The sequence below is a fragment of the Alexandromys fortis genome, unplaced genomic scaffold (genome assembly GCF_014885135.2).
Source record: "Alexandromys fortis isolate MF-2015 unplaced genomic scaffold, M_Fortis_MF-2015_v1.1 scaffold_21, whole genome shotgun sequence".
NCBI lineage: Eukaryota > Metazoa > Chordata > Mammalia > Rodentia > Cricetidae > Alexandromys > Alexandromys fortis.
The window spans coordinates 15,643,815-15,656,540 of NW_026067905.1; the positions used below are offsets into that span (position 1 = coordinate 15,643,815).

At 46.6% G+C, this 12,726-nt stretch overlaps 1 protein-coding gene across 1 annotated transcript in view; it reads left to right on the forward strand.

The window, feature by feature from the left end:
- Nucleotides 1-12,726, forward strand: part of Lamc1 (laminin subunit gamma 1) — a 111,908-nt gene that overhangs the window by 65,013 nt on the left and 34,169 nt on the right. Inside the window, exon 2 of the mRNA XM_050135338.1 lies at nucleotides 8,726-9,030. Within this exon, the coding sequence (XP_049991295.1) occupies nucleotides 8,726-9,030 (305 nt within the window). The remainder of the gene's footprint in view (nucleotides 1-8,725; nucleotides 9,031-12,726) is intronic.

Below are 12,726 nucleotides of genomic sequence, written 5' to 3' on the forward strand. Positions count from 1 at the left end.
AGTGGCCTCCAGACTCCTGTATCCTTAGCCTGTCCCCTCATTCTTTCCACTTTACTCATGCTGACCTCCTGACCACTCTCTAAAGCTGGCTGGCAGGCTGGGGCATTTGCATTTGTCCTGAGAATGCTCCTCATCCAGGTGTTCAGTGTTTCACTCAAGGTCTGTGCTCAGACATCAATGGACCTGTGTTAGTGAGGTCACCTCTGATAGTGTAGTGTCAGATAGCATTCCTCCCTCTGTATCTTCTGTCATCTGACACGTGTGTGTGAGTGCTCGTGTGTGTGTGTGCGTGCGCGTGTGCTCGTGTGTGTGCGTGCGCGTGTGCGTGTGTGTGTGTGTAGGCTGGAATCCACCATCAGATATTATTCCTCAGGAGGGGTAGGTACAGCTTGTCTTTTGAAACACAGTCTGTCACTGGCATCTGGGACTTGCTGGCTGGACTAGGCTGGCTGGCCAGCAAGTTGCAGGAATCGGCCTGTCTCTGCCTTCAATGCAATGGGATTTTGTAAGTGCATGCTCCCTTGTTTGACCTCGTATGTGGCTGCTGGAGATCAAACTCAAGTCCTTGGACCTCCTGGCCGAGTCACCCCTCAGTCGCCTCTTTTCTTATTTTATCTCTTGCCCAGCCCTGCTTCCTGCTAGAGTGTTAACTCCACTTGTTTGGCCCCATATGTATCTCGTTTTCTGCTGTGGTCTCATGCTTAGAATATTGACTGACTGGCACATATTAATGTTCGGTAAATATTTGTTGAATGAGTGGAAGAATTGTATCTATACAACTATCAGGACTAGTGAGGGCTGCTATCTTTGACCTAGTGGGTAGCTGTGGTAAGAAATTAAAACACAACCACGAAAACTGAGAAAGCCATTCTGTAGTTAGCCACGTATGGTTTTGTAGGACTTTATTCTACTGATGAGAGATCCAAGCAGAACGTGGTGTGGGGACTGGAAAGGGGACATGCTTTGGAGCTACAGAAACTGAACGGTAAAAGCTTAGGACAGTCTTAGTCGTTTGTCACAGTGAGCCTGGGGTAATTAGTTCACCAGTAAAGAGCTGATGAAGAAATGAGGCTGTGCTGTGTAGCCTGCTGTGGCTTCGTGCATCCTAGGGAGGGGATAGAGCTGGGCTTGGCCTCTGCTACACCGCCGTCCTTAGATGCTGGAACCATTTTTACAATCGGACTATTTTCTCATGATTCTTTTGCCAATATCACCTAATCTGCACAGAGCAATAAAGACCTTCCCCAAACGCTGATGTCTTCTTTCCCACAATCTTACATGTTCAAGCAGGCTTACTTTTGCTCACTTTCTTTCCATAGTAAATTTAATCATTGGCCTTCTCTGCTTTCCCCACGTCTGTTGGTTCCCACAGCTGGAACTTGGCCTGACTTAGCAGAGTGAGTGTGGATGAGTGGGAGGGAAGTTGGGCCTCATTCCTTTAGCTCAACTCAAGGATTTCAGGCATGTTGTGACCCACTAGCCTGAATCAGGGTTGGTATTAAGCCTTGTAAGCATGAGGTTCCAGTTAATAAGCAACGTTCTCAGTGCTTGGCTTGGACTTCTACGTGGTAATCTTATCTCATTTGGTGAAGATGTAACACAAATTGGCAGAGGTACCCAAATTAGGATAAATTGACCTAAGTTTGGTAATGGAAAATGTCAGCTTCTGATGGCAAATTGCGCCGGTTTTAAATGACCTTCTGACCATGCTTAACACTCTAGGATTTAGCTAAGCATTCTCTGTGTCCACACAATGGCTGTCTGACGAACGTGGCTGCATTTAATAACCGAGTTAGTCACATTAGCTTGGCCTTTGAGTCTGCTGAAGAATATGTAGTATTTGGGGGATTCTGTCCTTTGGCAATACAGGATATCTTTTGTGGTTTTTGAAGTGTAATGTTCAGGGTTAGAGGCCTGATAGTACCATGTGGTATTCGGGGGAGTGTGAGAGAAAGGGTAGAATTGTGTCCCTTACAACAATTTAAGTTTGATACTTTATGGAAAAAATCTAATTCCTTAGAAATTGTGAGGTTTTTGTCTGCAGAACTGTGTTTTTCTCTTTAGCTTTGTGCTGATCATTGTTTTTGATGTATAGAATCTTACTAGGTTTTACGAAAGAAACCTAAGTCATCTGTCTCCCTGTATTTAGGCTCTGCATTTGGTGTGTCTGTGGTGCAAATGTGGAAGGAAGCGTTTACTGTAAGATTACTTGTTACTTGTAAGATATGACTGCGGAAAACCTGGCCATGCCTTGGAGAAGAAGCGCTTTCTCAAGTTGAAAGCTCCTTTGTGTTCATTGTAATAGGTTTAGTTGACAATTACTATTTGCTAGAAAATGGTGGTTGTCCTCCTCTGCAAACTGGTAATTTAAGGGTACTTTCCGCGGGTCTGTGCCCTTTCCTGATGGCATTTGGCTGATTGACAGAGGGTGAGACCATGAACAGTCACTGAAATTTAAGGGAAGAGCTCAGTTGCTCTGCTCTCTTCCTCTCCCCTGCTGTCTCTCTTTCGGCATTCTGTTTAAAACACAGTGCTTAAGGCACTGGAAAGAACCTAACTCTTCACTCAGGGCCTCAGGACAGAGTTTTCAGTAGTAGGGATGACTCTGCTGAACTCGCTCTGGTCCCCTCAGCACATCCTGGATGTACTAAGATCGCAGGCCATCCCTGACTTGGCTCTGACTCTCTGGATTGGTGTGGCTGTGTGTGCAGTCATCTCTGAGGTGGAACCATGACAGCTGGTATGCAGCTGGACATGCTGTCCTGGGAACTCTGTGCTAACCACACTGGAAACGTTTTCAAACAGTTGCTTTCTGTGTCTACTGTTTGTGTTCACTGTTTGGGGGCCCCAGTTAGTAGCCTAAACATACACCCTCTCTAATTGACTTTGTTCTCCAGCTTCAGGAGCGTTGTGCTCCTCCGTCTGACTTCAGGGAGCTTGCTCATTTTCTGGGCTCTGGAGACTGAGCCTGTAAGTTCAGTGGCCACCAGTAGCAACTAATTTGGTTCTTTAGAGGGAAATTGTTTTGTTCTGATTCAAGCTGTGGAAGGCATTTTGGAATCCTGGAAAGTTCTGTGTGGCCATTGTCATTCGTCACTAAACTGTAAAGGCGGTTGTTCCACAAGGTCCTCATGGAATTCTTCTGAACCGCACACAACAGAGAGACGTTTATGTTCCCCAGCAGTCAGTGTTTGCATCCAGTTCTAAGACAGGAAGAGCTTCTCCCTACTCAAAGAGATTAGAAATACTTCACCACGTAGGAGGCTGGAGCAGAATTCCTTGGCTTGCCCTGCTGGGAGCACGGCTGGATTCTCATTGTTCAGGCAGCCCCTCCTCTTCTCATTCCTTCAGGACTGTAGGATTCAGAGCAGAAAATATTAATTAATTTGAGAGCTCCATTCTAAACATCTGCACTTGAGGGTTTTGTTGTTGTTGTTGTTTTTGAATGAGGAAAAGGGCTGTAGAACATGCAGAAGCTGAGTCCTTTCTCCAGGGGGTGTGGTTGTATCCTTGGTTGTCTTCCTGTGCCTAAACAGGAGCTGCTGTGTGCAGAATCGCACTTACTATTCCCCATATCATTTGATCTGGCTTCTGTACCTTGGATCATACCATCTAGTATGGCTTGCTCCCGTTATGAAATGATAGTACCGCAGCGTCGCTGGATTGGAAATCAGAGAACCTGGACTTAGGTTCTATCCATCTATTGGTTAATTGGCCCTTACTTTGCCAGTGTGGAATGAAGAGATGGGCCAATATGAGGCCGGGAGTATGGTGAGATAGAGGGAGGGCAGGCAGGAGGAAGGCGAGACAGGCGTGGAGGTGCACAAGTGTAGCATACAAGTTAGGTTTTCCAGTTCTTCATTCTCCGTGATCATCATTACGTCAGGTAGCACAGATGATTGCGTACCCTGGCCCTCCATCCCTTTTCTTGACCATGTCTGCTGTGTGTGTGCGGTGTTGGGGTTGAGCCCAGGGCCTTTGCATGCTAAATGGGTATTCTACTGCAGAGCTATGCCCGGAACTCTTTGTTTGGGGCACAGAGTCTTCACTCCTCTGTCCCGAGTTTGGGATTGTAAAGTTGCACACCACACTGGATATGTTTCTTTGTTGTCCAAACTAGATTCCAAATTCCTTGAAGCAACTTACATTTCTTATCCTTTTGTCCTTCAGGTACATCAGTAAAAAGGGTGCTTTAGGCTGTTGAAGGAAATAACACCTCTGCAGAAATATCTGTACAGAGTTGTGGTCTTCCACCCTCATCTCAGTGGCCAGGCTTTGCCCAGTAAGGGTACTTGTGGGGGGCGAGGAGGGCTGAAAGTACCTATTAAATAAAATGTCTGAAGAGAGCCCACACCATGGCTCAGTGTACTTGCTCTAGCAGCCTGCTGAGCTGAGTTCAGTATCTGGAACCCAGTGAGGGGGAGAGAACTGACTCCCAAAAGGTACCCTCTGGCCTCCACAGGCCTTTCCACACTCACCGTCTCATGCACAATCATAATAAATACATTTAACAAAATAAATGTCTCTGAGTTTTTCAGCTATTTCTCACTCAACTTCCCCAACTGGCTTTGCCTCCTACCATGAGTGCAGGTACCCTTGATGGTAACTACAAAGGGGACACATTATCAGAACTCTGTCACTCCCTGCGTTAGCCCACCGTCCACCCTCAGTCCCAGCGCTCACGCTGCCATCCCTGCCCATGGGGCTCCTTTAAATGCACAGTGAACTTGGTGGCTTGCTGCCAGGGGCATTTCTTTAGGCACTGTCTTATTTGACAATTAACTCTTAGCAGATTTGTGCACATGTGTATACTCATCCATGCTTGTGGTTGGGGGAGCTCTTGTAGGGTAGTGTTTACACACGTTAGTGTGCCCATTGTGGATATAAGGTGTTCTCCATCACTTTCCCACTTTTTTGCTTTTCTTTTAAAAAAGATGTGTCTGTCTGTGAGAAAGTGTGCTACATGTGTGTGGATGCCTGAGGAAGCCAGAAGAAAGCTTGTGTCCCCTGGAGCTGGCAGTTCTAAGCCCTCTGATACGGGTTCAGAGAACCAACCTCAGGTCAGCTTCACTGACGCTGAAGGTCACTCATAGACTGGACTGAGTGGCCAGCAAGCCCCAGGGACCCTCCTGTTCCCACTGTCATAGCACTGGGATTTCGGGTGCACAGAGCCACCTTTATTACAGGTGCACAGCTTTTGATGTGGACCCCGGGCTCTGGACTCAGGTCCTCATGCTGAGAAGACACCTTTACTAACCTAGCCACCTCCCCAGCCCAGCTGGTAGCAGATTTTAATACAATTGATGAGCCCTCTTCAGAACCTGTTTTCTTGGTTCCTACTCTCCCCGGTCACTTCCGCACTGTGTGTTCTGTCGTCTCATCTGTCTGTGCTTTAAACTGTGGTGCTCCTTGGGGTGATTATGGAAACTGGCTCTTAATGTGACTCACTTGCTCTTTGGTCTCTGCCTGCCCCTTAAAGCTTGGTGTCTACATGCTGGGGGTCCTAAGTCTTCATGTCTAACTTAGGTAACTACTTCTGGTCTTCCAGGCCACTCGGATCCTGTTCCCTTATAGAGATTTCCTCTTGTCTAGGGGACCTGCAGGTACCCCAGATCTAGTGTATCTGAGATGAGCTCATCCCCCACTTTTGTAATCTCGGTGAGCAGCACTGTTTACTCCTTTCAAATTGGTGTTTTTTTTTTTTCTTTCCAAGATAAGGTTTCTTTATATAACAGTCCTGGCTGTTGTGGAACTCGCTCTGTGGACCAGGCTGGCCTTGAACTCACAGAGATCCGACTGCCCCTACCTCCCGGGAGTGCTGGGATTAAAGGCACGCGCCACCACCCAGCCATTTGGTGACTTTTAAGCTAGAAAATTAAATATTATCCTGATCTTCCCATCATGGGATGGGGAGCATCTACTCTGATGAGGAAGTGGAGCAGGGTGCAGTGGAGGGGGTCTTTAAAGCAGTTCCCCATCCTCTCTCTGTAGGCCAGTGCATTTCTCTGTAGTTCGTCATCTCTCTTTCATGTTTAGTTTGTCATCTTTCCTGGAATATTGCCACATCTTAAGAAGATGTCGTTGGACTGTGCATGGTGGCTCACACCTTTAATCCCAGCACTCTGGGAGCAGAGCTGGCGCTAGCATGGTCTACATTGTGAGTTACAGGACAGCCAGGGCTATATTGAGAGGCCCTGTCTCAAAACAAAACAAACAAACAAAATCAACCAACTAAACAAATAAGAAGTTCTCCTTCATCCTTATCCCTTCTAATCTCCACACAGGCCATAAAGTCAAAAACCTGACCATGCATTTCCTGGGGTAAGTCCGTCGCTGGTGGCTGTTGACCTTATGTTGAAATTGCCTTCATCTCCAGCTGTCCTTTGTAGTTCTAGCTGCTCCGTGATTCCTATTCCTCCCGTGATCTCCCCTCTTTCATACATGCCATTTCTTTTTTCTTGCTTGCTTTTTGATTTTTTGAGACAAGGTTTCTCTGTGTAGCTTTGGAGCCTGTCCTGGAGCTTGCTCTGTAGACCAGGCTGGCCTCGAACTCACAAAGATCCGCCTGTCTCTGCCTCCCGAGTGCTGGGATTAAAGGCGTGCGCCACCACCTCCCGGCTCATACATGCCATTTCTTTAGCTAAGCCACTGTCTATTTCATTAAGCATTTCTTGGTTTTGTAAGTAGATGCCACTCCCCTCAGAAAACACCTGGCAAACCTGGCTTAGGTGGTTTTCATCCATGCCCCTCAGATGCGATGCCCCACCCTTGTGATAGGACCACTGCTAAGAACCGCCCTCCTGTGACCACAGTGGTTAGAGCATGACTCTGGGGCAGTGTGCGTGGTGGTCTGGACCACAATGTGACCTCATATGCAGACTTATGTTAGAAGGTATTTGCTATAGGTCAGGCTGCTAACAAGCAGTGAGATGTCAGGAAGGTGGGGAGAGAAGGAGAGTCAGGGTAATGTGTAACCCACAGATTAGCAAATAACCCCGTGAGCATCCCACGCCACCCACTCCTGTGCTAAATCGACTGTTTGCTCTGCTAGAATGTCAGATAGGAAGTTTCTGGAGTGCCATGTTTTGACAGCAGAGACAATGCAATGGTTCTTCCAACAAAATTGTGTGAACTGTAGTGTATGACCTGTGTCTGGGAAAAATGCTGTACCTCTCCTGAGGGGAGTTCCGTATTTGTGTAGCTCTTTGGTGAGTGCACTTACTGGGGCAGCTAGGTCCTTGTATTAATAGGTTTAAAACCCTTGGCTCAAGAATTTTCTTCATAAACTTTATCATAATATTACTTTATACCTTGTAAAACTTTCTAATGGGTCAAGGATGTGTAAGAGTGGATGGGGCAGGATTTTCCTCATCTTTATAAAAGAGAAGCTGCTACATCAGAATCAGATAGCTAGTGAGTAAAGGGGCCAGGCTGCACGGTGCCCAGTCCAAGTTCGGTTGTGTTATTAGAGTATTCTCATTCTCTCTCTCTCTCTCTCTCTCTCTCTCTCTCTCTCACACACACACACACACACACACACACTGAGACAGAGAGAGAGAGCTCACACACACACACACACTGAGACACACACACACACACAGAGAGAGAGAGAGAGAGAGAGAGAGAGAGAGAGAGAGAGAGAGAGAGAGAGAGACTATTATTAAATCCCTTGTATGATCCGAACTAGTTGAGAAAGTCAGTTTTAGTGTAGATAAAGCTGGGTTGGAGGATATGGCCTGGACTCAGAGTAGTCTCTTTCCCAGCATCTTAGAGGGTTCTCCATAGGAGAAGGTAAGGGTAGTTTTTTCCTTTTAAGAGATGATTGACTTGTGGGGGGTACATGCAAGCTCCTTGAGAGCAAAGATGTTTTCTGGACACATCCTGTGCCCGGTGTGCACGGGACTGAGTGTGGATTGAGCTCAGAGTCCTGTGGACCCATCTGTGGTCATCGTTGTCTCTGGTATAACACAGTAGCAGGGCATAGGTGGTATAAAAGATAGGCCTAGTGAGTGCATGGGTGGTGATTAAACAGTTGCATATTGTCTGAGGACGTGCTGTCCCAACCACTGGCCGTGCTCGGACTGCTCAGGGACCCGCCTGACCCCGTGACTGCTTCTAGAGGGCAGGCAGCCCCTTGACTCCTTCTGCCCGTTGTGCCTCAGAACTGCTTCTCACGTGTTCCCTTGTGAACATCCTCAGATACATCCTCTTGAAGATGCCTTTCTCTTTCTTCTTCTGTCTCCTGTTGAGCTTTCCTGTTCATGTCCCAAACACTCTCCTTCCCACTGGGCTGGATAAGAGAGTAGCTCTGTGGACACTCTTCCTGCACCAAGAGAAGCGCTGTAGTTAATAAAAAATAAGGTTTGTAAAGTATTGAAAGTACCCATTTTAAAAAGCCTCAGATGGTTTTTAATAGCTCTTAATTAAGCTTTCACTGAAACAGCAGCATTAAGAATAGGGGGATTTTTGGTTTTATTTAAAAATTCTTTAGTATTGTACTTACATCACAAGTTCTCACAACCAATGGTAGGAAGCCGACTGTGCTTTGCACATTGTTTAGACAACGTGCAGGTTTAGAATAGTCCAGCCACTGTGTTGGGTGTGCTGAGGTCTTTGTGGTCTAATGCCAGGCCCCTCTTCATCAAGCCCCAGGCCTAGTTTGGAATAGAGGCGTTTCTTCTCTTCCTCCACACAACTTAAGGACTTTGGTGTGTCTCTTCCACAGGAAAGGCTTTTGACATCACTTACGTGCGTCTCAAGTTCCACACCAGCCGCCCGGAGAGCTTCGCCATCTACAAGCGCACTCGGGAGGATGGGCCCTGGATTCCTTACCAGTACTACAGCGGCTCCTGCGAGAACACCTACTCCAAGGCCAACCGTGGCTTCATCAGGACCGGAGGGGACGAGCAGCAGGCCCTGTGCACTGACGAATTCAGTGACATTTCCCCCCTCACCGGGGGCAACGTGGCCTTTTCAACCCTGGAAGGAAGGCCGAGTGCCTACAACTTTGACAACAGCCCTGTGCTGCAGGTAGGCACTCACAGGTGGTGTGGGAGCCGGCTGTCCTCCCCTGACTGAGAATGGAAATTATTTAAGTGAGCCATCTCATGAGCAGCTAGATTTCATGCTATGTCCATGTGTGCTATCTATATGTGAAAAAAAAAAAAAAGCCATTTTCTCCCACCGCCTGGGAGACACTGGTCCTGTATACCTCCCACTTGAAAACATACCCCAGGGTTTAACCTTTACAAACAAAAACAAGTTTTAATATTTTGAGGTGGCCCTTGTGCAGTTGGGGATGACCTTGAACTCCTGACCTCCCAGCCTCCTCCCCAGTGTGGAGAATAGGTGCTCACCACCACACTGCAGATTGTATTAACACTGAGCAGTTCTAACTTTCGTCTCTGCACTTCAGGAGGGAACATTTCACTTCTGACTTTTTCAAGAAGATGTTGGTGTAGGGCTGGGAATATGACTCAGTTTGTAGACTGTTTAATTTCCAGTACCTCCTAAGCCGGGAGAGGGTGGAGGCAGGAAGATCAGAAGTTTAAGATCATCTCCAGCTCTGTCTCAGGTTCAAGGCCAGCTTGGAATATATGAGATACTGTCTGAAAGACTGTAATTTTTGTTTACATTTTAAAATTTGTGTATGTGTGTGTGTGGGCAAGCACAATAGCACATGCATGTAGCTCAGAGGAAATCGGCAGATGGAAGTTGGTTCTCTCCTTCTACCCTGTGGATCCCAGAGACTGAACTGAGGACATTAGGTTTGGTGGCAGGAGCCTTCACCTACGGAGCCTTCTTTTTGGCCTGTGCCTTCCCCAAAATAAGTAAAATAAGATATTTGAAATAATCTTCCCATTTTCTTGCATTTTATCCTAATTGCTCCTTGATTTGACAGATATATAAAAGCAAGCAATGGGGAGCAGCTGATGCAAGCTATTTAAGTACCTAAGAATGGCTTCCTTACCACACAAGGACATTTTGTCTGTGCTGGTCATCGTCACTATGAGAACTCTTTCTTCTTCACCTGTGAAGTTGAGTTCTAGGGATGGGAAATATGTTAGGGTACTTTGGTACTGTGCTTAAACATCACATTAGAAACTTTCCCCTGCCTTACAGACCAAATCAAAGATTTCTTTCACCAGTTCGATGCACATTCCTTGTGCACCCTCGTATGGATTCTCTGTGTGTGGCTCAGCTTTCTTTAAACTTTCCACATGTTCTGGAAGAATGGGGATCCCTGTGTCATTCTTAGTCTGTTGATTCAGACCCCGATGTCGTACCTGTTTAGACGGTGATGTTAGTGTCTAAATGGAGGTGCTCTATATATACTCACTGACTGAGGAGGGAAGGAAGGCCTGGATGGGACTCTGCAGATGCTATGCCAATTTCGTGGAACCTCCTGTTTTTCTGGGCTTTCCATTTCTGAATTCTCACCTCTTCTCTGGACTTTATTATAATTACAATTTTTACTATAATTACTAACGTGATGTGAGAGCACATGTGTACACTGTACTACCCACATGTAGGTCAGAGGACCACATGCAAGACCATCTACCGTGTTGGTTCTGGGGACTGAACTCAGGTCGTCAGGCTTGGCAGCAAGCTCCCCACCCACTGTGCCATCTTTCTAGCCCTACAATTTATTCTTATAGTCAAGGATGCTTTCTGGTTTGGTTGTATAGTTTAGGCAAAGCCACAGATGAGAATATGTTTTGCTGTGTATCCAGGCCGCTACCCACTGTGCTCTTTTAGGCTGTCAGGAGTTGGTGAGTATGAAAGTAAATCCAATTATTTCCCAAGGCCTTTCAGGAAAGAGTTCCTGTGGTGCAGACAAAATAAGTGGCAGAGTGGGTAACTGGTTTGGACAGACAGAATGGCTAAACACTGAAAGAAAACCTTAGGAAAGGTGATAAAGCAGACATCTGCTAGCCTTGTTTCTTTGTCCAGTTGATTGTGTTTCCTGTCCTGGAGAGACTGCAGTGGGACCAGTAGGAAAGAGTAGTTCTCTGGCTCCTCCCCTCTTCCCGTGCCCATCAGTGTCTCTAGCAGCTCCCCTTGCTGCGTGTGCTTCAGCCTGTCTTGAGCAACTCCCAGCAGGGATTCTGCTGTTAGCTATTCTTTATGCCACAGAAACTAGTGAGACTCTGTGGTAAGAATGCTTTCGGCGTCTGCATAAATTTTGTGAGTTGGTTTCATTGTGCAGTAGCTTTAACTATGTGTGTCTGGATATAAGAGCCCTGGCTCTCATCACTTGGAGCCAAATCGGGTGAGCAGATTTGACTTCTAGCTGATAAGAGTGAACTGCCTTTTCCCAGATGGAGGAGGAGACCGTCTCAGGTTCCACTGGCTGAGTGTCAGCCTGTATTACTTTGTAGCTCTTACCATCTGCTGTGCACTTGGTTGTGCTGCAATGCAGCAAGCATGTTCTCAGCCACAGAGACTGAGTCGCGTTCTGATGTCTAAATGTATTAAGTCTTTTAATTCTTGTAACTCTGTAGGTTGGATATTGTATTGTCTTCCTTTTTATAGGTGAGGAATCAGAGCTGAGAAAGGACGTAAAGTGCCCATCTCACAGTGGTCAGTGGCAGAACTGAGGCTGGGACTCTGTTCAGTCTAAGATATTCATGGTGAAGCAGTTGTCCTAGTGGCACCCTGGGAGCTCTCCATCTTCTTTGTAGAGGGAGCTGTGGTAGAGCTGAAGCTTGGAGGAGGTATTAGAAGCTTTAAGAGGTGTGTTTAGCTATCTACGTTATGGACAACTAACAGATTCCTGCCATTGTGGCCATGAGTGGGAGTTGTTATTGAGTTCCAAGATTGTATGCAGTGAAATCATCATCTTCTCCTTTCTAATTATACTTGAAACTTCATGGAGATTAGTTTTTTTTTTTAATGAGCCTTCTCTGTTGCCAGGTGTTTGGCATAGCTTAAGGCAGTGGTTCTTTATCAGGAGTGGGCCTGCTGGTCTCCAAGAGCCCTCTGGAAGCATAAATGCCTGCTTAACCGCTTGGCTTGCTGGACACAGATTGAGGGTGATTCTGACACATTGTTCCTAAGTCGGTCTCCTGGACTGGAGTAGAAGTGCTATCTTTGGTCTGAGCTCACTCACCAGGCAGGTCAACCAAGGACTGAATCTTTCTTTTCCCCTGTGATCTTCCATGTTCAGAGACCAGCCCAGGCTTTTCACAGTGAGGGCATGAATAGGCCTTATCGAGCCTCTGTTTCTGTCATATTGGCTGATGTCCCCTAGGCCAAAGCTGAGAATACATCCAAGCACAGAGTCAGCATGGATGGCAACTGCATAGGGTGTGGCACTGGCAGGCAGGTCATTGGGGTCATTATGATAGCAGTGTGCCACGCGTGTAAGCACCTGATAAAGTTAGCTAATTGAAAGGGCATTTATTATAAGGGCTTAGATATCCTAAAGCCAGGGGTAATAGCGCAGCCTTCGTTCTTGGTGCTCCATTAGAATTGTTATGATATACCTTCAGTTTGATCAGATGCAGATTCGTTCACTCTTTGCCAAGTATGAGGGACACAACACTGAATAAAATGAGCAGAATTTCTTACCCTTCTGACACCTTCAGTCGGGTGTTGCAGGCAGTGTTGAGATGGATGATATACACAAACCAATGGGGTGGTGATAGTTTAAGATTGGCCAGGGAAGATCTAACAGGCCATGTCGTGGGAAAGATGCTGACAAACACAGAACTAACTGCGTTT